Below are 26,004 nucleotides of genomic sequence, written 5' to 3'. Positions count from 1 at the left end.
GCCACGCATAGGCCCCTTTCTTTTTATCTCCATTTTTAAAATTTTTTCTCCCCCTTTTCTGGGAGGCAAGCCAGTCTCACAGCCAGACACCAGCTGTGGGAGTTGTTGCACGCACATGCTCTGCCGCTTAGAAGGATTCGGTCTGTGCTCTGGAGGGGCCTACAGTCCTGCCTTGCTGTTCCCTGGGGAACGCATCTTCTGGAGACCGGCTGGGCCAGGCCGGGTACGTCCCGCTGTGGGCAGTGGCCTGAGCTGTGGTCCTTGGTGGGGTCTCTCTGCAGGGACTTGTCGCTGATCAAGGTGATTGACGTGGGCCGGAGGTTCCTGGTGAACCGGGTGCAGGACCACATCCAGAGCCGCATCGTGTACTACCTGATGAACATCCACGTGCAGCCGCGCACCATCTACCTGTGCCGGCATGGCGAGAACGAGCACAACCTCCAGGGCCGCATCGGGGGCGACTCGGGCCTGTCCAGCCGGGGCAAGAAGGTGCGGGGTGTGCTGCGGCATGGGCCGCTCTGGCTGCGGGGCGGTTGCAGGGTCTGCAGGGTGGGTGGGGAGGTGTGCGCTGCTGCTGCTGCTACTTGGTATGCCTGCTGTGTGTGTTATCTGTGTGTGTGCCTGCGTGTCCCTATGCATATCTGTGTGCATCTCTGTATGTGTGTGTGTCTATGCCTATCCATGTGGCTTTGTGTGTGTGTGTGTCTTTGTGTTACTTTGTATGTATGTATGTGTGTGTGTATTTGTGTGTGGTGTGTGTATCTCTGCACGAGTGTGATGTGTGAGCAATTGTGCACTAGGAAGAGGGGGGAAGGAAGAGCTGAGCCTGGTCTCTGGGGAGGGTGTGTGCTACTGTGGCTGTCCGAGTGGCCTGGGGCCCCCACGGTGTAAGCAGGTAGTGCACAGCCCCACGTGGGCTGCCTGCTCCAGCCCCTGGCTCTTGGAGGAGCTGCGGGCATCTGGAATGAGTGGCCCCTCTCCACCACCTCTCAGTTTGCCAGTGCCCTGAGCAAGTTCGTGGAGGAGCAGAACCTGAAGGACCTGCGTGTGTGGACCAGCCAGCTGAAGAGCACCATCCAGACGGCCGAGGCGCTGCGGCTGCCGTATGAGCAGTGGAAGGCGCTCAATGAGATCGACGCGGTGAGTCCTGGGAGGCGGGCATGGAACGGCTTCCCAAGAGGCCCTAGACACCCCTGTGGTTTGTTCCCCTGAGTGACCACTGTGTCCCCACAGGGCGTCTGTGAGGAGCTGACCTACGAGGAGATCAGGGACACCTACCCTGAGGAGTACGCGCTGCGGGAGCAGGACAAGTACTACTACCGCTACCCCACTGGGGAGGTGAGCGCAGGCTGGGGCGGGCTGAGGGACCCCAGCGCACACGGCCACTGCTGTGCAGGGCTGGGCCACCCCTTCAGGGAGTTCGCTTCCGTGTGGGTTCTGGGGGCTCCTACACCCTCCACCTCGGAATTGAGTCCCCCCAAACTGAACCTTCTAACAGCCTGGGGAGAAGTGCATTTTCCCATAAGCAGAAATGAGATATGTTTCCCTAGGGACCTAGAACCGTGTGGGAGAGGAGGAAGGTGGTGTGTGATGGTCTACTGGGCAGGGTGGTGGGCAGGCTGGCAGGAGGGGTGGCTCTACATCCCCTGGGCAGCGTCTGTGCCTCCCCAAGCACAGTGCCCGGGTGGCTGTGGCTGAGGATGCTGCTGCCTCCTCTACAGATGGGATCCTCCTAGGCCGGGTGTGTCCTCCTTGCCCGGGTGTGTCCTCCCTGCTCGTGCCCTGCTTAGCAGTGTCGTGCCTCAGGCCTCTGTGCCCTACTGTCCTCTGGCCTCAGACTGGGCCTTACACACCGGGGCCCTGGTTAGCACAGCAGAGAGCCTTTTCTGGTCTTTTTCTAAAGTCACAGCCCTTCTGCTGCTTTTTACATTTTTAAATTGATAGAAAATACACATCACATAAAAGGGACCATTTTCCTCAGGTTAAAGTTACGATCTAGTGCATTTTAGTGTACTCACAGTGCCGGGCAGCCATCACCACATATTCCAGGCCTTTCCCTCGCTGCACAAAGAAACCCAGATCTGTTAGCAGCCGCTCCCGCCTGCCCCACCCAGCCCCGGCACCGGCCCGTCTGCTTCCTGCATCTGGATCTGCCTATTCTGGGCATTCCATGTAAATGGAATCAGATGCCACGCATGCCTTTGGGCCCGGTTCTTTCACACAGCATTGGGTTTTCCAGGTTCCCCCGTGTGGGAGCGGGGGAGGGCTTCACTCTGTTGATGGCTGAGCAGTAGTCCACGTTAAACCCTGCCGCTTCTCAACCACTGCTGATGATGGGTGATTGATTTTACATGGCTCTCTGGCCGGTCTGATACAGGCCATGGCCAGTGGCAGAGCCCCTCCCCAGTGCCCTGAGCTCACGTGGGCCCGGCCCTCTGTGCTCAGTCCTACCAGGACCTGGTCCAGCGCCTGGAGCCGGTGATCATGGAGCTGGAGCGGCAGGAGAACGTGCTGGTCATCTGCCACCAGGCCGTCCTGCGCTGCCTGCTGGCCTACTTCCTGGATAAGAGCGCAGGTACCTCGGGCAGGCCGGGGTCCCAGGATGGAGGGAGGAGGGGACTGGCACTCGAGGGGTCAGCTGCAGACCTGCCGTGGCCTGTCCTGTGTTGGCTGCTGTGCCATGGGGTGTTAGGAGAAGGGCACAGGTGTCAGCTCCTGGCTGTTTCAGGTCCTCTCTGTCCAGTGCTTCCTTGAAGCCCTCGGGAAATGCCGTGGAGCCCAGGTTGATGCCTGGGACTTCATTGCTTCATAAACACCTCCCCGAGACCCACCCCCGGCTCCACACATCCCAGGGTCTTGTCTTGGGGTAGGGGCTGCTCTTCTCTTCAGTACCCTCTAAGGAACAAACAGCCCGGAAAACTCTGACAATCAGATTGAAATGTTAAGTCTTAGCATGTCCAGTCCAGTGCAGCTGAATCCCTAGACAGACCTACGTTGTTTGGGAGTGACTTTTTTCCCCAGCTGTTAAGTCATTGTGAGGGCGAGTGTTTTGGTTTGGTTTGATGGTGCTCTTTGGGCTAAAGTCTTCTTCTGGGGCCATCTGCTGCCCGGGGCAGCTTGTGGCTGGGGACAGGTGCCCCGGCCCGACAGTGCTTCCGAGGGTCCTTGTGGGGGGACCATAGAGGTCTTTCTATGCCTCTCCCACCCTCATGTCTCATTTCTTTTTTGGAGACAAAGTTTTGCTCTTGTTGCGCAGGCTGCAGTGCAGTGCATGAGCTCACTGCAACCTCCACCTCCCGGGTTCAAGCGATTTTCCTGCCTCAGCCTCCTGAGTAGCTGGGATTACAGGCACGTGCCACCACACCCTGGCTAATTTTGTATTTTTAGTAGAGATGGAGTTTTGCCATGTTGGTCAGGCTGGTCTCGAACTCCTGTCCTCAGGTGATGCACCTGCTTCGGCCTCCCAAAGTGCTGGGATTATAGGCCTGAGCCACCACGCCTGGCTGTGTCTCATTTCTAATTGTGGGTGTACAATTTCCATTTCAGAGGAGATGCCCTACCTGAAATGCCCTCTTCACACTGTCCTGAAACTGACGCCTGTCGCTTATGGTGAGTAGCAACCCCTGCCAAGCCCTATCCCCCTGAAGGTGGCCACAGCAGCTTCTTGTGGCCGTGGGCTGTAAGCGGGGCTGTCCCTTTAACAGCAGCTTCCTCTGCCCCCATCCCACGCCCTCCAGGCTGCCGTGTGGAATCCATCTACCTGAATGTGGAGTCCGTCAGCACGCACCGGGAGAGGTCAGAGGTGAGTGGAGGCCCCAAGCCTCATCCTGGCCATCATCACACGATAGCCCTGGTGGGTGATGGGTGCTCAGGAGGCCCCAGGGCCGCTTTCCTGCAGGTGCTGGCCTGTATGTGGCCATGGGTCTGCTGGCTGCCTTCCTCAGCACCTCTGTGTTCCTGCCCATCTGTTCTGTGGCCTTTTCTTTTTTTTCTTCCTTCCTGTGTCCTCTTCTTCCCATTTCTGCTGAGCTCGAGATGTGAATATTAGTGAGGAAGATACGTTCTCTCTCTTTTCTTTTTTTTTTTTGAGACAGGGTCTCAGTCTGTTCCCCAGGCTGGAGTGCGGTGGCGCAATCACGGCTCACTGCAGCCTCAACCTCCTGGGTTCAAGCGATCCTCCCACCTCAGCTTCCCGCGTAGCTGAGACTACAGGTGCGCACCACCATGCCCAGCTAATTTTAATTTATTCGGTTTTTTAGAGATGGGGGTCTCGCTTTGTTGCCCAGGCTGGTCTTGAACTCTTGGGCTCAAGTGATCCTCTTGCCTCAGTCTCCCAAAGTGCTGGGATAAAGGTGTGAGCCTTTGTGCCCAGCCTCTGTTCTCTTTTAACATCAGCATAGCACAGTTCTTGGTGCCTTTCCTTTCTGGCAGCTAAAACCCGTGCTTTCAGTCTCCAGAGTTACTGTTTCAAACAGGAGCAGCAGGTCAGCGCCGCCACGTGCATGTCATTAGGCTCAGAGCCGCCAAGAACACGGTGTTAAAAGAGGAGTGACGTGGAGAGCGGAGGCCTGGGGGATGGCGGGTGGGGAGGTGTTTCGGGAGACCTCGAGGCCTGGCCGTGCGGCTGCTCTCTACCTTGTGGGGAGGCCTGACATTTGGAGGTGGGCCAGGCTGCCTCTGACTGAGTAGAGTGGACCTCTGCCCAGGTGGATGTGCGTTGTGAAAGTGAGTTTGAATTCACGGTGTACAGGCTGCCAAAAGTACAACACTTTGCTAGTACTAGTCAGACCTTTCTCTTAGACCGAGCGTGACTTTCCATCATGGCATTCCCAAAACAGGTGACTGTCCTTGTCCCAAGAAGCTTGGCTGTCAGATTTTGGCATGAAGGGATGAGGTGTCTGCCCAGTCGTTGGCAGTTGCCTGGCTGGTGGGCTGACCTGAGAGAGGACGGGGTCCCTTGGCCGCCTTGGTCCCTGTCACCCCCTCCCCTTCGGAATATGGGTCACTGGATGCTGTCCTGCCTTTAGCCATATGACAACAGCCCCGGTCAGGGAACCACTGCCCCAGCTATGGGATTGGGCCTGAGCCGGTCCTGGAGCTCTTCCCTGCAGGGAATGGGGCAGGGCCATGACGGAGACAGACCCCGGTTCTGAGGCTGGAGGCCCGCACCCCATCACGCTGTCCCTCCCGTGGGAGGGCTGGGTCTGGTCCTGGCCGGCAGAACCTGCTTCCTGCTGCGAGGTTTCTGCCCCTTTGGTCTCCAGGCTGGTTTTGCAGCCTCCGTGCCCCATCCTGAGCCAGGGTGCCCTTTGTGGAGTACAGATGGCCTCAGGTCGGCGGAAGGCAGTCAGCACAGGTGCCTTCCCCTCCCCATCCTGGGAGCCTCAGGCCCAGCCTGTCCCTCCTAGATGCCCGTCCTCAGCTCTCAGAGAGGCTGGAAGCAAAGCTCTTTTCTCCGACCTCATGCTCTGCTGTGATTATCATTCTTTCCCTCCTTGCTTTGCAAGCACCGTGTTTGTCTGTGTGGGGAATCCTTTGGAACCATCCGAGGAAGGGGCATGGGAGGGAATCACCCCCATTCTTGCTGCCTGGGAATTGCCACACACTCAGCAGCCCGTAGTCCCTGGTCTGTGGTCCCTGGTCCGTGGTCTCTGGTCCATGGTCTGTGGTCTCTGGTCCGTGGTCTGTGGTCCCTGGTCTGTGGTCCCTGGTCCACAGTCCCTGGTCCGCGGTCCCTGGTCCATGGTCCCGGCCACTCCCCTCGGTCAGTCTTGTTGCCTCCCTAAAATCCAGGAGCAGATAAACTTTGTTGGGGCTAATTTTCCTCCCCTTCTTTGTAACTGTCGCCTTTCTCTCTTTTGTCTTTGTCTTGCTTAGGATGCAAAGAAGGGACCTAACCCGCTCATGAGACGCAATAGTGTCACCCCGCTAGCCAGCCCCGAGCCCACCAAAAAGCCTCGCATCAACAGCTTTGAGGAGCATGTGGCCTCCACCTCGGCCGCCCTGCCCAGCTGCCTGCCCCCGGAGGTGCCCACGCAGCTGCCCGGACAAGTCAGTGCACTCCCCTTTCCTTCCTGCCTGGGGGACGCATGCCGGGCGTGACGCCGCAGATCTGCGATTGCGTGTGTGTTTGCAGGAATGTGTGGGGGTGTGTGTGTGAGTGTGCATGTGTGTGTTGTAGGTGTCTGTGCACGTGTGTCACGGGGGCATGTGCACACACATGTGTGTTGAGGGAGAACATGAGAAGCACCCTCCGAAGTTGAGGCCCTGGGGACTCTCCTTGCTGGTGACAACTGTGACTGCGTTCGCCTCCTTTCTGAGGATGGGGTCTTTACAGGGCAGAAGCAGGCAGTGCAGAAGGAAGAGTGAGATGTCCAAGACCCGTTCACATTTGTGAATGGTTATTTCTAAAACAAAGAGAGTGGCCACTTTCTCCCATAAATAACATGGTTATCCCAGCGGTAGTGAGAAACCTAAACAAGGCTGGGTACGGTGGCTCACGCCTGTAATCCCAGCACTTTGGGAGGCCGAGGCGGGCGGATCACAAGGTCAGGAGTTTGAGACCAGCCTGGCCAACATGGTGAAACCCTGTCTTTACTAAAAATATAAAAATCAGCCGGGCGTGGTGGCGGGCACCTGTAGTCCCAGCTGAGGAGGCACCTGTAATCCCAGCCTCAGGAGGCTGAGGCAGGAGAATTGCTTGAACCCGGGAGGTGGAGGTTGCAGTGAGCCTAGATGGCGCCACTGCACTCCAGCATGGGCGACAGGGAGACTCGTCTCAGGAAAAAAAAAAAAAAAACCAACCCGATTTCACTTATTTCATTAGTTTTGAAGGTTACAGGCTGGAAGATTTTGGTTATTAGACATTGATTTGTTTTCAGAAAACTGGTCTTTTCCTTTAGAGCCAGGAACCCTTGCAAATATGTGAGATGTAGAAATTTCTGGGCTCAAATTCAGGTACCACCCAAGGGTCTGTCCCACCTCCACCCACCAGGCCTGGCCCCACAAATCAGCCTAGTGCAGCGTCCGGTCAGGTTTGTTGATGAGCCGGATGTTGTTGCCGGCTCTGAGCATCCTCTTCAGTCTGCCCCCTCTTCCCGCTTTTTCCGAGACTTCCTTAGACCTGGTGGTGTCTGGAATGTGACCTGCGAGTTGCCGCAGCCTCCACAGGTCACTTAACCTCTGCAGGCCTCAGTTTTCTCATCCAGGCAATGGGGGAACAGTGGCAGTGCAGAATGCAGATCAGATGGGGGGATTCGTGCCCTGCATTAGGCCCAGTGTCGGGCACGTGGTGGGGACACGTAGACACGGTGAGGTGGCTGTGATTAGCGGAAGCCTGGAGGCCTGGCTTTGGTGGTAGTTCAACACTAACATGAGTGCAGCATTTAATCGCCCAGATTCTTCTCCTCCCAGGCCCTCAGTCTCCTTAGCTTTCCACATGACGGGGGCAGGATTGGGAGAGCCCTCATAAATATTCCCTGGTGGGTCTCAGATCTGAGGGTTTTCATGAAAAGCCAGCAGAACGGAAATGGTGTCCCTGTGGCATCCGTTCTGATGGAAATGTGCGGTTGTATTTGGAAGTTCAGAGGCCGCTGCTTTGATGCTTGGGGGGACCAGGCTGGGGAAGGGGGTTGACATCCTGAGCTGCACAGACCTCCATTGTGGAGGACGCAGTGGCAGGGGCTGCATCCTCCCGTCCGCTTCAGAGCTGCCCCTGGTGTCGGGAGGACAGTCCTTCAGACTGGCCAGGTTCTTAGGGACATCTGAAGCTGCTGGCTGGGCTGGCCTGGGGTTTTGCAGGGCTTCGTCCCTGCAGATTGCGCCTCCTGACTGACTTCTCTCTCTGCTTCTCCTCCGCAGCCTTTGCTAGGGCAAGCCTGTCTGTAAGTATCTCTCCGATCATTGCTGCTGCTTCACCGCTTTCTTCCTGCTTGCTCAGTTGGCCTCCTGCCTGTTAAAATATTGAGGATGAGAGCAGTTTTGTGATCCGAGGTCTTCACGGGGGAAGGAGGAGATGGGCGTGGGAGCAGGGAGGAGAGATTCCTGAATGTTTTTAGAAAAAGGTGCAGGAGGTGGTGGTGGCTCCACTACGGTTGCGTGTGTTCCAACACCGCCGCACGACAGCTGGCTTCTCCGTGACCCTCAGGGCTGCAGGTCGTGGTTTGTAATGGCCGTGGTTTAGGGCTCAGCATAAGTCCACATTTCCTTCTCCGAATCATATCTCGGTGGCGAGCTGCATCTGCGCCAGGTGCCATTAGCCATAAAGCCCCCTCCTGCCCCAGGAGTGTCTTGTTTTGAAAGGAAAACTTACTCAGAGCCTAATCTGTAAAACAAACCTGTGTGAATAGTGGGAGTGTGCTGGGGCCTGAGCTCTGAGCCTCTCCCTCCCCGTGAGGATCCCCCATGCCCCGAAAGAGTTCCAAGTGGAGCCCTTCTTGAGGATCCGTTTGTCCTGGGGTGGAGCCTGCTCAGCGTCATAGTCACACCCAGGGCTGGGTGCGGCTTCCATCTCTAACCCATGTGGTCACCTCTGCTCCTCCCAGAGCTCTCTGCAGAGTTTCAGGTTCAGTCTTAGCTCTGGCAGCCCCTGGATAGCTGGGGCTGTGTTCCCACCACTCTGGGATCCTGCCCTCACCGGGAGCAGAGGACTTTCTGCCACAGAACCTTAATGACAGCCACCATGAAGTGTCACCCTCGTGCCCCCCAAAAACACACCTCCCCTTTATTTCCTCTTTGCTCCTTAAGTTACCTTTGCTACTTTATGCAGAAACTGGAGAGGTGTAATGAGGAGTGCAGCCTGAGACTGAAAAGCATGGCTGGGTTTTGGAAACAGGAGAGGCTGGGCATGGCACTCAGATTTTGGTGGCGAAGGGGTGAAGGGCCAGAGGATATGCCAGTGTCCCCCATGCCCACGTTCCTTAAGACCACCCTGAGAGATCGGAAGCACAGTCAGTGCCCCGTTTAATGGGTGAGGGGCTGAGTGACTGCTCCGTGCTTCCAGCAGGGTTCACCTTTCCCTGCTGCTGTCCTGAGGCCCCTGCCCTGCAGCCTGCAAGGCATAGGCAGCTGTTGGACCCTCGTGTCCCCCCACAGCCACTCCCTTGCAGCTGCTTCCCACGGCCAGGCTTTGCTTACCTAAGGTGGGCCTGCCCTTAACTTCCAGCTTCTGGGGGCACGCCCTGCATCCTCAGGGCCAGTGTCTGTGATGTGCCGGGCCAGTGTGCAGCACTTCAGGATCTGGGCTTCTCCCTGTGGGAAACCTGCCTTTGCATTTGGAGCCTGAAGGTTTTATATCTGTGCGTGTCCTGATCCTGTAGCCCAGCAGTCCCCAACCTTTTTGGCACCAGGGACCCGTTTCATGGAAGAGAATTTTCCCCACCACAGCAGGGTGGGAGATGGTTTGGGGATAAAACTGTTCTGCCTCAGATCATCTGACATTACATTCTCAGAAGGAACGCAGAGCCTAGATCCCTCGTGTGCACAGTTCACTGTAGGGTTCATATATGCTCCTCTGAGTCAGGTGTTAGTGCTGGCTGGCCCGCCCACCGCCCACCTCCTGCTGTGTGGCCTGCCTCTGAATGGGCTATGGACTGGGTACTGGTCCACAGCCCAGGGGTTAGGGACCCCTGCGTTAGACCCGTGGCCTGATGTTGCCAGGAAAGAAATCTTTGTACTAGGAAGAACCATTCGGGGATAGTCTCCGACCCGCTAAAGCTGATCTTGTCCATCTCCAAGACTGACATTATAGTGCCTTTGCTAGAATCCCTCCTGCTCAGCAAAAATACATCCTGTGGACCCATCGCACCTGACTCAGGTCGGAATTTCACTCTGGAGTCCCATTGTCCCGTCCATTCTGGGTGCGTGACCCCACGTCTAGGATTGTAGCCACATCTGATTCTAGGAGTCCACCTGGGCTCTGTGACCAGAATTTATGATGAAAGTCAGACCGAGCCAGGTCTGCGTCTTGGTTCTACTCCTCCTGGCCTCTGTCCTTGGCACGGGCACGTTAAAGCAATTCTAGGACCTCAGCTTCCTCATCTGTAATATGGAGATAATAACTTCATAAAGTTTTCCTAATGGGACTCTAGATACAGCACTTAGCAGAACATCTGGCCCCTAGGAAGTGCATGGCGGACGGCAGTGCTGTTCTTGTCAGGGAGGAACTTGGTGCCCTGGGCCTGTGGAGACTTCGGGGCTCGCTGGCATTGGGTCAGCATTTGGATACCCTTCTGTAACCCGAGGGATTTCTTCTCTGGGGCAGCAGGAACATTCAGACTTGGGAAGGGGAAACCCCTGGGGTCTCAAGGCAGTGGCCTGAAATCTTTCTTTTTTGAGACAGAGTTTTGCTCTTGTTGCCAGGCTGGAGTGCAGTGGTGCAATCTCGGTTCACTGCAGCCTCCTTCTCCCGGGTGCAAGTGATTCTCCTGCCTCAACCTCCCGAGTAGCTGGGATTACAGGCGCCCACCACCACGCCTGGCTAATGTTTGTATTTTTAGTAGAGATGGGGTTTCACCATGTTGGCCAGGGTGGTCTCGAACTCCTGACCTCAGGTGATCCACTCACCTCAGCCTCCCAAAGTGCTGGGATTACAGGCGTGAGCTACTGCACCTGGCCTAGAGTCTTTTGACCCCTGTGATCTTGGTTTCCCAGTAAAATGGGGGTGAACGACTGTCCGGACCCGGCGCTCTGCAGTGCCTTCCTGGGGGCTGTGCCAGCTGCTTGGGATCGAGAGATCACCTGGCATTTGTGATGCAACCTTCATTTTTAAAATTTCAAATGCACACTAGAAAACCCTACTAAAGATTTTTTTTTTTTTCCTTTTCCAACCTGTTTCTTCCTCTTCCCCACTCTGCTTGAAAGACGAACTGTCTGTCACATTTTCTCAAAGTTTTCTCCTTACTAACCGTGGAAGGTAAATGCCTGGGTGCATGTCCCTCCGTTCTGCACCGCGTCACGGCACCTGGCTCTGTGTGCAGACTGGCCATCGTGCAGTGCGGGGCTCATTTGTCTCCATGCCAAGGGTGTGAAGTGCAGCACCATTGTCGTGAGGTCCTCTCTAGTCTGTCTCTCACCCCCCACGTGTCCTGAGCCGGGGCCCCTGGGTGAAGGACGTGGACGTCACCCGGTCTTGCAGGCTCTCCGCTGTCATTGTTGCATCGCCATCATCTGTGGGTGCCGGAAGCCGTGGGCTGGTGGTGGTGAGGACAGGTCGGAGCCAGCGGATGTGGAGGGAAATGTCAGCCCTGTTCTCTGATCCCACAGCCCGGCTGGGGCTCTCCCTAGATATGAGGACCCAGGGCTCTCTGGAGAGAACCCCCCGCTCCTGGCGGGCACCCGTCACTTCCATCACCCCCGACAGGCACCCATCATCCTCCGATGGGCACCCGTCACCCCCTGGAAGGTACTTATCACCTCCCGGCAGGCACCCATCACTTCCATCACCCCCCGGCGGGCACCCATCATCCTCCGATGGGCACCCATCACCCCCTGGAAGGCACTTATCACCTCCCGGCAGGCACCCATCACTTCCATCACCCCCCGGCGGGCACCCATCATCCTCCGATGGGCACCCATCACCCCCTGACAGGCACCTATCACCTCCCGGCAAGCATTTATCACCCCCCAGCAGGCACCCATCATCCCCCGGCAGACACCCATCAACCCCCAATGGGTACCCATCATCCCCTGGCAGTCACCTATCACCTCCCAGCAGGTACTCGTTATCCCCTGGCAGGCACCTATCATCCCCCAGTGGGCACCCATCATCCCCCAGTGGGCACCCATCACTCCTGACAGGCACCTATCACCTCCCGGCAGGCACCCATCACCCCCCAGCAGGCACCTATTACCTCCCAGCGGGCACCCATCACCTGGGTTCCTGAGTCCAGCCCAGGCCTGGGCGAGAGCTTTGATGCTGCCCAGCCCTGTGACTTTCCTCCCTGTGGATGGCTGCAGCCTCGGACCCCCAGTTCTGTGTGGGGTGGGCGTGGGCCGTGGTGGCCCTGTGTGCCTGGGCTCTCCCACCGTCTTTAGAGCAGTCTGGGTGGAGACACTGAGGATTGGAGAGAATAGTTTTAAACATTGTATGTTTTCTTGTTTTTTGAGGCGTAGGGGAAGGAGGTCGGGGAAGGAGGCCTGCTGTGCAGTGGCTGCAGTCAGTCATGTTCCCCACTAATATCGGAACATGTTTTCGGGGGGGGGGTTGGTACTGGCCAGTGCCTTAGGGGTGGGACTCCCTGCGAGGGCCATTGTGATCAGAAGTGGGGCAGGGTCTTAGCGACAGCCCCCTCTGCCTGGCTTCCCGCCTGGGCCTCCCCACCATGTCCAGCCATTCCATGTATCACCTGTGTTCTGCCTGTCAAGCTGTGTTCCCAGAATCTGGGTGCAGGAGCTGGGAGTGTGGCTCTGCTGTGGGCTGAGTTGAGAGGAAGGGGCCTGTGTGTCTTTGGAGGCCCCAGGCTCATCTGCCTGGCTGGGGCCGGTGAGGTTCCCCTTGTGGAATTTCTATGGGGTCATGAGCATGAGGCTCCTGTGGTCCCTGGCGCCTAGCACTGCGTAGCTCACGGTCCTCCCGGAGCCACACGGCCCCCACCAGGCGGGCTCCTGGCCTGGCGCCCAGCCCCTTCTCTGAGACTCTGGGGTTATCTTCCGTCATGTTCTGGGGCCCACCTGGGCTGTCTTCCGCCTGTGGGATTGGCAGCACCTTTCTTGGGTCCTGTTCTTTGTCCGGGATGGAGGGAGGGAAGAATTCTCCCTTGCATGACTCGGCGTCTTCTGCTTTAGAAGCCAGCCAGCTGCAAACCTTGACTCCCTCCCCACCTTTCTTTTCTCCTGAAAACAGAACATGAAAGGCTCCCGGAGCAGCACCGACTCCTCCAGGAAACACTGAAGCAGACGTGTTGGTTCCATTCCGTTTCCATTTCTGCAGCTTAGCTTGTGTCCTGCCCTCTGCCCGAGGCGCATCGTATCCTGAGGACTTCTTCTGGAGAGGGTGGGATGGAGCAGCAGGGGAGCCTTGGCCGAAGAGAACCATGCTTGGCACCCTCTGTGTCCCCTCAGCCACTGGACACCGGAAAGCCATGTGGGTCCCTGGCACCCTGCCTTTAGCCGCGGGGCCCCAACCTCCACTCTCTGGGTTTCCTAGGAGTGTCCAGCTTCGGAGACCTACAAGGCCTGGGGAGAGTGATGAGTGCTGGTCCTGACAAGAGGCCACTGGGGACACTGTGCCATTTTATTTTGTTTCTGTGATCTCCTGGCACATTTGGAGCTGGGAAGACCACACTGGTGGCAGAATCCTAAAATTAAAGGAGGCAAGCTCCTAGTGGCTGAAGGTCAAGGAATGGGTAAAAACTTCCACGTGGCTGTTTGATGCATCTTGACCTGGGAAGACGCCTCATGGGAATGGACGTGGATAGGTGTTGGGCTGGGGCGTCTTCTGCAAGAAGTCCCTGAGCCGACATGCAAGTTGGCTGGGTGGTCCACACTTTGGCTGTCCCGCTGGTCCGCACACCTTTCAGGCCTGCGTTCTGCCTCCAAAGATGTTCAAGGGCAGGCTGGCTGCCCGGGGAGAGGGGAGTATTTTGCTGAAATATGAGAACTGGGCCCTCCAGGGCCCCTCTCTCCTCCAACCTGGACTTGGGGGGAGCTGAGACACACTTTCCTGGAGCTGCTGGCTTTTGCACTTTTTTGATGGCGGAAGTGTGACCTGAGCGTCACACCTTCTCTTCAGGAACGTAGATGTTGGGGTGTGTTGCCCTGGGGGGGCTTGGAGCCTCTGAAGGTGGGGAGCGGAACACCTGGCGTCCTTCCCCAGCACTTGCATTACTGTCCCTGCTCTTCCCAGGTGGGGACAGTGGCCCGAGCAAGGCCTCACTCCCAGCTGCTGCTTCCAGAGCTGCCTGCACACTGTCTTGGAGCGTCTGCCTTGTGCCTGGCACTCTGCCAGTGCCTTGGGGAAGTCGGAAGAGTGGACTTTGTCCTGGCCTTCCCTTCATGGCATCCGTGACATTTCTGTGGTGATGGAAAGCATGGGACCTGTCGTCTCAGCCTGTTGGTTTCTTGTCATTGCCTCAAACCCTGGGGTAGGTGGGGCGGGGGGCGGTCTCGTGCCCAGATGAAACCATTTGGAAACTCGGCAGGCAGCAGAGTTTGTCCAAATGACCCTTTTCAGGACGTCTCAAAGCTGGTGCCAAAGGTCACTTTTCTTTCCTGCCTTCTGCTGTGAGCCCCGAGATCCTCCTCCCAGCTCAAGGGACAGGTCCTGGGTGAGGGCGGGGGATTTAGACAGCTGAAACTGGGCGTGGAAAGAAGAGCCGTTGCTCTTTGTTTTTCAAGAAGAGCTGTTGCTGTTTGTTTTTCGAGAAGAGTTTTTAAAGAATGCATGTTTTTTTCCCGGTTGGAATTGAGTAGGAACTGAGGCTGTGCTTCAGATATCGTACAATCAAGTGGGGGATTTTCACGCTGAACCATTCAAGCCCTCCCTGCCCATCACACCCGCTTTGGCTGGCATCTGCTGGAGAGGATGCCTCTGTCTGCATTCCCGTGCAACTCCAGACTCACACAGTTTTCTCTCTCTCCCTGGATGTTGAGTCTCATCAGAGTGTGTGGGTAGGGGGTGGGCGTGCATGGGTGCATGATTGTGCTTCACTTGGTTGTATTTTTCGATTTGACATGAAAGGCCTGTTGCTTTGCTCTCGAGAATAGTTTCTCGTGTCCCCTTCGCAGGCCTCATTCTTTGAACATCAACTCTGAAGTTCGATACAGATAGGGGCTTGATAAAGCTGTGTTCCCCTCTCCCCTCTGACTAGCTAAAATCAATACCTAAATATAGAAGCCTTGGCCTAACACGGGCCTTTAGTCTGGGAAGGGCCTAGATGGGAAGAGAGGGAACATGAATCTGGACAGGGAGGGAGATTCTACAGAAAGGAGAACACTGCCCACTTTGCAAGCCAGTGACCTGCCTTTTGAGGGGACGTTGGACGGGGCAGGGGTGGGTTTGAGCTACAGTCATGAATTTTGGCGTCTACCGATTCTTACCAACTCCCCACCCCACAAAAAAAATAATGGGGACCAATATTTTTAACTTTGTCTATTTGTTTTTGGGTGAGTTTCCCCCTCTCCTTATTCTGTCCTGAGACCACGGGCAAAGCTCTTCGTTTTGGGAGAGAAGAAAAACTGTTTGGAACCACACCAATGATATTTTCGTTTGTAATACTTGAAATTTATTTTTGTATTATTTTGATAGCAGATGTGCTATTTATTTATTTAATATGTATAAGGAGCCTAAACAATAGAAAGCCGTAGAGATTGGGTTTTGTTGTTAATTGGTTTGGGAGCCTTCTATGTGTGACTTATGACTTCTCTGTGTTCTATGTATCTGTCTGAATTAATGACCTGGGATATAAAGCTATGCTAGCTTTCCAACAGGAGATGCCTTTCAGAAATTTGTATATTTTGCAGTTGCCAGACCAATAAAATACTTGGTTGAAATACATGGACGAAGTGAACCTCTGGTCTTTTCGTGGGGGAAGAAGAGTCTTTAATTGATGTTTATGGCAGATGCACCACGGAGCTGCCAACTCACCGCTTCATTATGTTCCCTTCAACAGGATGTTCAAGTACAGAGTGTCTCCTGCCTGCATTTGGGGAGAATGAGCTGTCTCAGTCTTTCTTCTAATTGATAGACTTCATGTTTTATTTTTATTAATTTTTATTTGATTTTTATTTTTGAGACTGAGTTTCTCACTCTCTCGCCCATGCTGGAGTGCAGCGGCACGATCTCAGCTCACTGCAACTTCCTCCTACGAGGTTCAAGCAATTCTCATTCCTCAGCCTCCCGCGTAGCTGGGATTACAGGTGTGCGCCACCATGCCTGGCTAATTTTTGTATTTTTATTAGAGATGGGGTTTCACCGTGTTGACCAGGCTGGTCTTGAACTGGCCTCAGGTGATCTGCCTGCCTCTGCTTTCCAAAGTGCTGGGATTACAGGCGTGAGCCACTGTGCCTGGCCCTATGTCGGTTTTACTCCCTTCCTTCTATCCCCCTTCCCCACGCCCTTTTAAACAGCAGCAGTTCTTGCCCCAGCAACACCACAGAAGGGATCTTTCATTTTGGTTCCTTTCACCCGCCCTTCCTCATCCCCTTCTGGCCCCTTCCAAGTTTCTACAGGGAATAAAACTCAAGCTTCTTTGACTTTTTTGCCTCTCATTGGTTGACAGAGGTTGAGCCGGTTATTTCACTTTCAGCCTCAGCATCTGCATCTCTGCAGATGGGACCGGGTTTAGGGTGGAGCATGGCATACCCGCTGAGTGGAGGAAGCCCTGGAGCGGTTCCTTCTGCAGCCGGAATGCGTGACCAGCATCTTGCTTCATCTGAATTTTTTCCAGAGCCCCCCACTGCTATGCTCCAGAAATAGCCTTGATTGCCAGTGAGTCTTTCTTCATCCTTTACGCACCTGCCGCCCACGCTGTGAAGAGAACAGGCGGCAGAGGCTTGGCACCTCCTTTGCGAGATGACTCCCAGGGTTGTGATGGGGCAGGGCATTTTGGTGAACCTGAGGCCACCTCCTCAAGCTCTGAGTCACGTTTGATGGCGTGAGATGTGTCAGGTGCAGGGATAGAGCAGTGGCCTTGACAGAAATCTGGCCTAGCCTTCAGGTTGACTACCCAGAAAATGAAAAGACTGCTCCCAAAGAGGATATCTATGTATCGTAAGGTCCTGGGCCGGCCGCGCTGTGGGGATCTACAGGGGCTCTGTGACCTTTTGGGGCAGCCCTGAGATTCATCCAAGAGATGGGCTAGGTCCACAGTCCCTGACTAAATACAGAAGATTCAGTAAGCGGGTGGATGCTGTTGGAGAGAGGAGGGCCGGGGCCGGGAAGGGTGGACATTGTACACACCAGTCATCTCCATTCGCTGCCTAGGCTTGGTTCCTTTCACTTCTCACTCCCTCAGCTCCGGCCACACTGGCCTCCTGCAGGTCCTTGAACTTGCCAACGTTCACCCACCGCAGGGCCTTCGAGAGTGCCATTCCCTCCCCTGGGAGGTCTCCCCAGCTATCCAGGGTTCTCCCCGACACTTCCTCCCTACCCCCATTCAGTTGTCAAAGCCTACACCAAAAAAGGCTCCCCTGTCTCCCAAGTCCATGCACACCTTTCGCTGTGTGTGTTGACTGCCTTGGCCTCTGTCTCGTGAACCTGAGCCTAAGATCCCTGAGAGCAGGGCAGCTCCCTGTGCCTCCTCATCGTCCATACAAACCTGGCCCGCAGTGGGCTCTGTCACTAAGTGGATGACTAGACCCAGACGATGCGCTGGTGAAGAGTGAGGCGTTCATTCAGCTTGGAGAGGAGGCTTAGAAAGAGTTTATAGAAGAAAGGAAATGTGAGCAAACATGTCATTGAAGGTAACTTTTTTTGAACTAAAAATATTATATTAACAAAAATAAATTCAAAGCCTCTGTGAGTTTTCAAAACCTAAATCTCACAATGCTTGTGAGTTCTAAAGTGTGTTTGTTTTTCGAGACAGGGTTTTTTCTCTGTCTCCCAGGCTGGAGTGCAGAGGTGGGATCTCAGCTCACTGCAACCTCCATCTCCAGGGCTCAAGTCATCCTCCCACCTCTGCCTCCCTAGTAGCTGGGACTACAGGCATGTGCCACCATGCCCAGCTAATTTTTGTATTTTTTGTCGAGATGAGGTTTCGCCATGTTGCCCAGGCCGGTCTTAAACTCCTGAGCTCAAGTGAACCGCCTGCCTCGGCCTCCCAAAGTGCTGGAATTACAGGCACATGCCACCAGGCCCAGCTAAAGACTGTTTTATAAACTTCATTTTAAGCTCACATTTTGCAAGACAGCATAAGTGGCTTTGGATTCAGTTGTTCTCGGTGTGTGAGCCAGTCTTTCCAGTCAATTAATTGATGGTCTAGATAATCTGTGAAGGTGCTGGTTTCAGCCTATAGGTTCTGACATACTCCTAAGACCAGGTGAAAAGAGAACCCCCATAAAGACACCAGACTCACCTCAAAACATGGCACTTCAGCCCTTGGGACTAAAGAGGACCCCTGGTGCAGTCCCTGAGAAATGTCTTTGGAGAAACTTTTATTTCTTTCTTTATTATTTTTTTGAGACAGAGTCTGGCGCTGTTGCCCAGGCTAGAGTGCAGTGGTGCAATCTCAGCTCACTGCAGCCTCCACATCCTGGGTTCAAGTGATTCTCTCGCCTCAGCCTCTTGAGTAGCTGGGATTACAGGTGCGTGCCACTAAGCCCGGCTAAGTTATATATTTTTAGAATAGAAGGAGTTTTGCCATGTTGGTCAGGCTGGTCTTGAATTCCTGACCTCAGGTGATCCACTTGCCTTGACCTCTCAAAGTGCTGGGGTTACAGGTGTCAGTCCCTGAGCCTGGCTGAGATGCCATCTCAAAAAAAAAAGAAGAAGAAAAAAAAAAGACGTGAAGGAATGCCATAGTTTTCAGGCTTATTGGGAGGACTGAATCTTTTTTTTTTTTTTTAAACTTTTATTTTAAGTTCAGGTGTACACGTGCAGGATGGGTAGGCTTGTTAAACAGGTCAACTTTTGTCATGGGGGTTTGTTGTACAGATTATTTCATCACCCAGGCATTAAGCCCAGTACCCATTAGTTATTTTTGCTGATCCTCTCCCTCCTTCCATCCTCCACCTTCTGATAGGCCCCAGTGTGTGCTGTTCCCCTGTATGTGTCTATGTGTTCTCATTATTTAGCTCCCACTTATATGTGAGAACATGTGGTATCTGGTTTTCTGTTCCTGCATTAGTTTGCTGAGGATAATGGCCTCCAGCTCCTTCCATGTCCCTGCAAAGAATAGGATCCATTCCTTTTTATGGCTATATAGTATCCCATGGTGTGTATATACCACATTTTCTTTATCCAGTCTATCATTGATGGGCATTTGGGTTGGTTCCATGTCTTTGCTATTGTGAATAGTGCTGCAATGAACATACGCGTGCATGCGTCTTTAAGGTGGAACAGCTTGTATTCCTTTGGGTATATAGCCAGTAATGGGATTGCTGCTGCATCAGATGGTATTTCTGACTTTAGGGGTTGAGAATTGCCCCACTGGGGAGGACTAAATATGAATGAAACACGCCTAACAGTTCCTGGCACGGAGAGAGTGCTGCTGCGGTAGTTATTCTTCTAAGCATGCATGCCCGGCGTTTCAAATGCAAGGTAGACACTGTTATCCCCACTTTTCAGATATGGAACTGTAGCCAGGAGAACTTAAGGACCCTGCTTGATTTTGCTCAGCCATAACTGAGGCAAACCAGGTCTGTTAGACTCCCGGAAGGTGCTGTTAGCCACATCACAGCCTAAGGGCTCCACAGACTGCCAGGATACTCCTGCGTGAGTCAGCAGACCACAGGAAAGGGAGTTGAGTTGCATATTAATTAGCAAGCAGGGTTTCCTGTCCCTGGGGCTGTGGAGAGGTTTGTCAGTGTCCAGATGAACAACAGATTTTCTGGAGTGGGTCATAACTCAGGATGCTCACATAACCTTGGGGACCAGATGTCCGTTCTGTAAGTTTATGTGTTTTTCACTCCCTACCTCTTCCAGACAGCATCCTCAGGGATTTCCTATCCCTGGAGAACATGAAGATGTTCTATTATTTTTTTTTTTGAGACAGAGTCTTGCTCTGTTGCCCAGGCTGGAGTGCAGTGGCATGATGTCGACTCACCGCAACCTTGAATTCCTGGGCTCAAGCCATTCTCCCACCTCAGCCTCCCAAGTAGCTGGGACTTCAGGTGTGTGCCACCACGCCTGGCTAATGTTTGTATTCTAAGTAGAGATGGGGTTTCACCACGTTGGCCAGGCTGATCTCGAACTCCTGGACTCAATTGATCTGCCCCCCTGGGCCTCCCAAAGTGGCGGGATTATAGGCATGAGCCACCGTGCCTGACCATGAAGACTTTCTAAGGGGTACATTTGCATAGATAATTTTAAGGGAATGTTTTCGGATCCCCAGTTTCCACATTCACCCTTTTCTAAAACAGACTGAGAAGTTTGCTTACATTCACAATAGTCCTTTACTGCTTTGCAAACAACAGGCCAAGCTCCTACTTATCACATGCTCAGTGCTAGGATGCAGGGAGTTTGCAAGTTAGCATTCCTAGATTTCTTACATGCACAAGAAAGGGCTTAGACTAGATGGTTTTTGGAAAACTTTTTTATTTTGAAATTATTTTATTTTATTTTATGTATGTATGTGTGTATGTATGTATGTATTTTTGAGATGGAGTCTCGCTTTGTCCCCCAGCCTGGAGTGCAGTGGCATGATCTCGGCTCACTGAAACCTCTGTCTCCTGGGTTCAAGCGATTCTTGTGTCTCAGCCTCCCTAGTCGGTAGGATTACAGGTGCTCGCCACCACGCCCAGATAATTTTTGCATTTTTTAGTAGAGATGGGGTTTCACTGTGTTGGCCAGGCTGGTCTCGAACTCCAACCTCAGGTGATCTGCCCGTCTCAGCCTCACAATGTGCTGTGATTACAGGTGTGAGCCACTGCACCTGGCCTGAAATAATTTGGGATTTACAGAAGAGTTGCAAAGACAGTACGGAGAGTTCCTGTCTACGTTTCACCCAGCTGCCCGTAATATAAACAGCTTACAACAACATGGTGCCCTCGTCAAAATTAAGAGTTAACATGGTTAGTACAGTGCTAGCAACAAAACTACAGACTTCATTCAGGTCTCACCAGTTTTTCCACTAACGCCGTTTTTCTGTTTCAGGATCCAGAGTCCAGGACGTCACCTTATCTCCTTAGACTCCTTCAATCTGTGACAACTTCTCACTCTTTCCTTTTTATTTTTATTACCTTGATGCTTTTGCAGAGTACTAGTCAGGTATGTTGTAGAATGTTCTTTTTTTTTGAGATGGATTCTCACTCTATTGCCCAGGCTGGAGTGCAATGGTGCAATCTCAGTTCACTGCAACCTCCACCTCCCCGGTTCAAGTGATTCTCCTGCCTCAGCCTCCTGAGTACCTGGGATTACAGGTGCACACCACCAAGCCTGCTTAATTTTTTTGTATTTTTAATAGAGACGGGTTTCTGCATGTTGGCCGGGCTGGTCTTAAACTCCTGACCTCATGATCCGCCTGCTTCGGCCTCCCAAAGTGTTGGGATCACAGGCATGAGCCATTGCACCCGGCCGTAGAATGTTCTTCAGTTTGGGTTAGTCTCATGTTTTCTCTTGATGGGACTGAGTCTGGTTTAGGGATTTCGGGAAGAATCCCACCGAAGTGAAGCGTCCTTCTCATGACATCCTCTCTGAGGGGACACAGTCACACAGGACTTCCTTCTGGGGATGTTAACTTTGATCTTTGGCGAAGGTGGTGTCTGCCAACTCTTGCCAGGCTGGTATTTTTTCCCTTCAACTTTCAATGTTTTAGGAATGAGTCACTTAGTCCAGCTCCCTTTCAAGGGGAGGGCAGTGAGCTCCACCTCCTAAAGGGAGCAGTATCAAAGGATCTGTGGCCATGTGTTCAGACCACCACCAGCCCAGGTGCCGTGGCTCACGCCTGTAATCCCAGTGCTTTGGGAGGCCAAGGTGGGAGGATCGCTTGAGCCCAGGAATCCGAGACCAGCCTGAGCAACAGAGTGAGACCCCATCTCCGCACACAAAAACTACCAATGAAGGAGATACTTTGAGGGGATGTAAATACCCTGTTTCTCCTGAAATTTTCACCTTCTAATTTTAGCATCCATTAGTGTATTTTCCTTGCAGCAGATATTATTTGTATTGTGGTGTTCTAATGGTGGCTTTCTTTTTTTTTTTTTTTTAAGAGATGGGGGTCTTACTCTGTCACCCAGGCTGGAGTGCAGTGGCATAATCATAGCTCACTGCAGCCTCTAACACCTGGGCTCAAGCAGTCCTCCCACCTCAGCCTCCTGAGTAGCTGGGGTTACAGGTGTGAATCACCATGTCCTGCTTAATTTTTAAATTTTTTATGGAGTTGGATCTCACTGTTTTGCCCAGGCTGGTCTTGAACTGGCCTCAAGTGATTCTTCCTGCCTCAGCCTCGCAAAGTGCAGGGATTATAGGCACATGCTACCTTGCCAGGCCCTTAATAGTGAGTTTCAATTTTCCTTATTCCTTTTACACTTATCATTTGTAATTCTTTCATAAGGAAAATCTGTCCCTTCTCCCTATTTATTTACTTATTCCGTCATTTATATATACCACTGTGGACTCATGATCATTCCTTTGTAGATGAGTTCTTTTTTTTTTTTTTTTTTTTGAGACAGAGTCTTGCTGTGTCGCCCAGGCTGGGGTGCAGTGGCCGGATCTCAGCTCACTGCAAGCTCCGCCTCCCGGGTTTAGACCATTCTCCTGCCTCAGCCTCCCAAGTAGCTGGGACTACAGGCGCCCGCCACCTCGCCCGGCTAGTTTTTTGTATTTTTTAGTAGAGACGGGGTTTCACCATGTTAGCCAGGATGGTCTCGATCTCCTGACCTCGTGATCCGCCCGTCTCGGCCTCCCAAAGTGCTGGGATTACAGGCTTGAGCCACCGCGCCCGGCCTGTAGGTGAGTTCTTAAGTCTCTGAACTAAGTCTCTGCAATGCAAGCTCAGGTTTCCATGAACTCCTTGCCTCCCACTCTCCAGAATATTTTACACTTAATATTCCTGCCCAGGACAGGCCTGGCCAGGGCACACCGTCACCCGTATATACAGAAGCAGGTACCTCGTTTTCCATCCTGATGGCAGCCCAGCCACATCCTCACTTCGTTTTTCCTCATGTGCCTCAACTATTATGCACGGTCTCTAACGTGTGCAGGCACACCTGTGGGGTGAAACTGTTCCCGCTGTAGTGCCCTGAAGCAGTGTTCTGTAAACATTTGTTTTGTTTTGTTTTTTTTTTGAGATGGAGTCTCGCTCTGTCACTCGGGCTGGGGTGCAATGGCTCGGTCTCAGCTCACTGCAACCTCCGCCTCCTGGGTTCAAGCGATTCTCCTGCCTCAGCCTCCCAGGTAGCTGGAATTACAGGTGCCCACTACCACACCCGGCTAATTTTTGTATTTTTAGTAGAGACGGAGTTTCGCCATGTCGGCCAGGGTGGTTTCGAACTCTTGACCTCAGGTGATCCACCCACCTCGGCCTCTCAAAGTGCTGGGATTACAGGTGTGAGCCACCGTGCCCAGGCTAGACATTTTATTTCTTTTTTTTTTTTTTTTTTTTTTTTTTTTTGAGACGGAGTCTCGCTCTGCCGCCCAGGCTGGAGTGCAGTGGCCGGATCTCAGCTCACTGCAAGCTCCGCCTCCCGGGTTCACGCCATTCTCCTGCCTCAGCCTCCCGAGTAGTTGGGACTACAGGCGCCCGCCACCGCGCCCGGCTAGTTTTTTGTATTTTTTAGTAGAGACGGGGTTTCACTGTGTTAGCCAGGATGGTCTCGATCTCCTGACCTCGTGATCCGCCCGTCTCGGCCTCCCAAAGTGCTGGGATTACAGGCTTGAGCCACCGCGCCCGGCCTAGACATTTTATTTCTATAATTTACTTTATAGCAGATTCAGTTACTGACCAGCCCAAAGGGGCTTGTTTTAGTTTTTCCAGCGAGGCTTTTATAATATGACTTGGAGGAGGCTGTCTATACCAGCAAGTATCTGTTGAATGCCTGTTATATGCAAGTCACTGTTCTAAGTATTAGGGATAAAAAATCACTGGATGACTTGGCACCACCCTACCAGAACTCATGTCTAATTGATTCGCTAGGAATGCTCAGGTCCTTCAAGTTCCAAGACAATCGAGAGAGCTGTGAAGAAAGCCAGTGCTCCAGAGAGCGTTTCATTAGAGAACAAAAGAGAGATCCCTTTAACAACCACTTTGTAATCCTTGGAAGTGGAACTGCCGCACGTCCCAAGCAGCTGGTCCTGGGACAACATATTGAGAATATTTTGTCAGTTCTGAGATTTGAAGGAAACTTAACCCAAGACTTTCTTTACTTAGTTATTAAATCCCAGAAGGCATCATGGATGAAGTTAGTCAGGAATGGCAAGCATAGAGAGAGGAGGAAGAAAGGAAGAGGAAACCCACGGCGTCTGCTTTGAAGACGCCCTTTCTTCCCCTGGGAAGGGAACCAGGACACAGCCCCGGGCAGGCTCTGGGTACTGTCACCCTAGTGCCGTCAGTGGAGGCAGCTGCTTCCTGCAACGCTCCCCATAGAGGCTGAGACGTTTCCCTTCTGGGGTCTGTTGTTCTCTTTCTTTAATTCAACTTTGCAGATCTCCTCAAATGGAGTGGGGAAGGTGTGAGAGAAATTATTATTCTGTCATTTTATAACTGCCAGGGCTTAGGGGTGAAATGTGTCAGCTATTTCTTTCTTTTTCTTTTTTTCTGAGACAGTGTCTTGCTAGGTCACCCAAGGCTGAAGTGCAGTGGCACGATCATAACTCATTCCAACCTTGAACTCCTGGATTCAAGCGATCCTCCCACCTCAGCTTCCCAAACAGCTGGAATTACTTAGTGTGCGCCATCATGCCCAGTTAATTTTTTTATTTTTTGTAGAGATGGGGCCTGGTCTTGAAGTCCTGGGCTGAAGTGATCCTTCCACCTCAGCCTCCCCAGTGTTGGGATTACAGGTGTGAGCCGCTGTCCCCAAAGCTGGTGTCAGCAATTTCTTCCTCATCCCATTGAGGGGAGAGCATGGCCTTGACTCAGCTGTTTGGCTGTCAAATGAAGAGCAGACATCAGCTCGCTTGCCAGGGCTGAGAATGTACCACACACAGGGAACATGAAGTGAAGGCCATTGAGTGACTATCAAACTTCCTGTTTCCCAGGCAGCTTAATCACCACAGGCCGCAGGAATATTAGTGAAGCCCGTGGGGAAGGGAATTTCTGGAGGGACCATCGTCTTTCTGGACCAACTTGGCTGCTCATTCTTTTTGAGGAAAACACTAACTGTATTCCAATTTGGGGCAGGCCTGAGAATTCAGGTGCAGCATCGAGAAAAGCTATATCCAGCAGGTGCTTTGGGGCAGGTCCTCCTACAAAGCACACCTCAGCCCATTCGAGAATCTGGGCTAAGATTCTGTTGCTGTTCTCTTACACGGTAATAAATTAGTTCTATTGCAAGCAGATTAGACCTGGACAAGTAATTCTTGGTTTTCTAAATCCACAGCTTACAAAGGATTAGGGGGGGATGAGAAGCTGGAAAGGGCAGCTAAGGATATAGGCACGTTGGATGACTGGAGATGCCCTCATCACCCAGAGGGTGTTATGTAAAAGTGAGAAGGGCTGGGTTAAATCAGGTTCATTTGTTAATTCGTAATTTAGAGGGAGAGTTCCTATTAATGGCCCAAGATTGTGCTGAAAGTTAAGAGTTCATTTTACAAGAGATGAATGAGAAAAACAGTTCCTAGCACACACTCACCATAAAATGAGATTTTTAGTCTTAGAAGCCCAGATTGCTGGAGCTGGGATCTTCAAGATCTGCAAGTTTAAACTCCACCACTTTACAGATGGGGAAACTGAGGCTCACAGAGGGAAAGCGAGGTCGGGTGTCACAGCTGCTGGGACTAAACAACTTGACTTCTGGTCTAGCTCTCTTATTTATTTATTTAGAGATGGAGTCTTGCTCTGTTGCCCAGGCTGGAATGCAGTGGCATGATCTCAGCTCACTGCAACCTTTGCCTCCTGAGTTCAAGCAATTCTCCTGCCTCAACCTCCCGAGTAGCTGGGATTACAGGCATACACTACCACTCCTGGCTAATTTTTATATTTTTAGTAGAGACGGGTTTTCACTATGTTGGCCAGACTGGTCTCAAACTTCTGACCTTGTGATCTGCCTCAGCCTCCGAAAGTGCTGGGATTACTGGTGTGAGCTACTGCACCCGGCCTATTTGATTTATTATTATTATTATTATTATCGAGACAGGGTCTGGCTCTGTCGCCCAGGCTGGAGTGCAGTGGTGCAATCAAGGCTCACTGCAGCCTCAACCTCCCAGGTTCAAGGGATCCTCCCACATCAGCCTCCCCCATAACTGGGACT

At 52.8% G+C, this 26,004-nt stretch overlaps 1 protein-coding gene across 13 annotated transcripts in view; it reads left to right on the top strand.

Annotated features, from left to right (window-relative positions):
* Positions 1–26,004, top strand: part of LOC105494360 (6-phosphofructo-2-kinase/fructose-2,6-biphosphatase 3) — a 318,705-nt gene that overhangs the window by 74,500 nt on the left and 218,201 nt on the right. For 5 of the 13 annotated variants that reach the window (XM_071070503.1, XM_071070504.1, XM_071070502.1 and 2 more), the window contains exons 8-14: positions 282–489; positions 994–1,140; positions 1,234–1,338; positions 2,446–2,575; positions 3,547–3,609; positions 3,738–3,802; positions 5,878–6,051. In XM_071070503.1, the coding sequence (XP_070926604.1) occupies positions 282–489; positions 994–1,140; positions 1,234–1,338; positions 2,446–2,575; positions 3,547–3,609; positions 3,738–3,802; positions 5,878–6,051 (892 nt within the window). Of the gene's footprint in view, positions 1–281; positions 490–993; positions 1,141–1,233; positions 1,339–2,445; positions 2,576–3,546; positions 3,610–3,737; positions 3,803–5,877; positions 6,052–7,860; positions 7,884–10,860; positions 15,494–26,004 lie in introns of those variants that run through there. The other 8 variants (XM_071070509.1, XM_071070505.1, XM_011762712.2 and 5 more) reach the window with 5 other exon arrangements.

Source organism: Macaca nemestrina, chromosome 9 (assembly GCF_043159975.1).
Source record: "Macaca nemestrina isolate mMacNem1 chromosome 9, mMacNem.hap1, whole genome shotgun sequence".
Lineage (NCBI taxonomy): Eukaryota > Metazoa > Chordata > Mammalia > Primates > Cercopithecidae > Macaca > Macaca nemestrina.
This window is presented reverse-complemented; position numbering and strand designations above follow the sequence as displayed.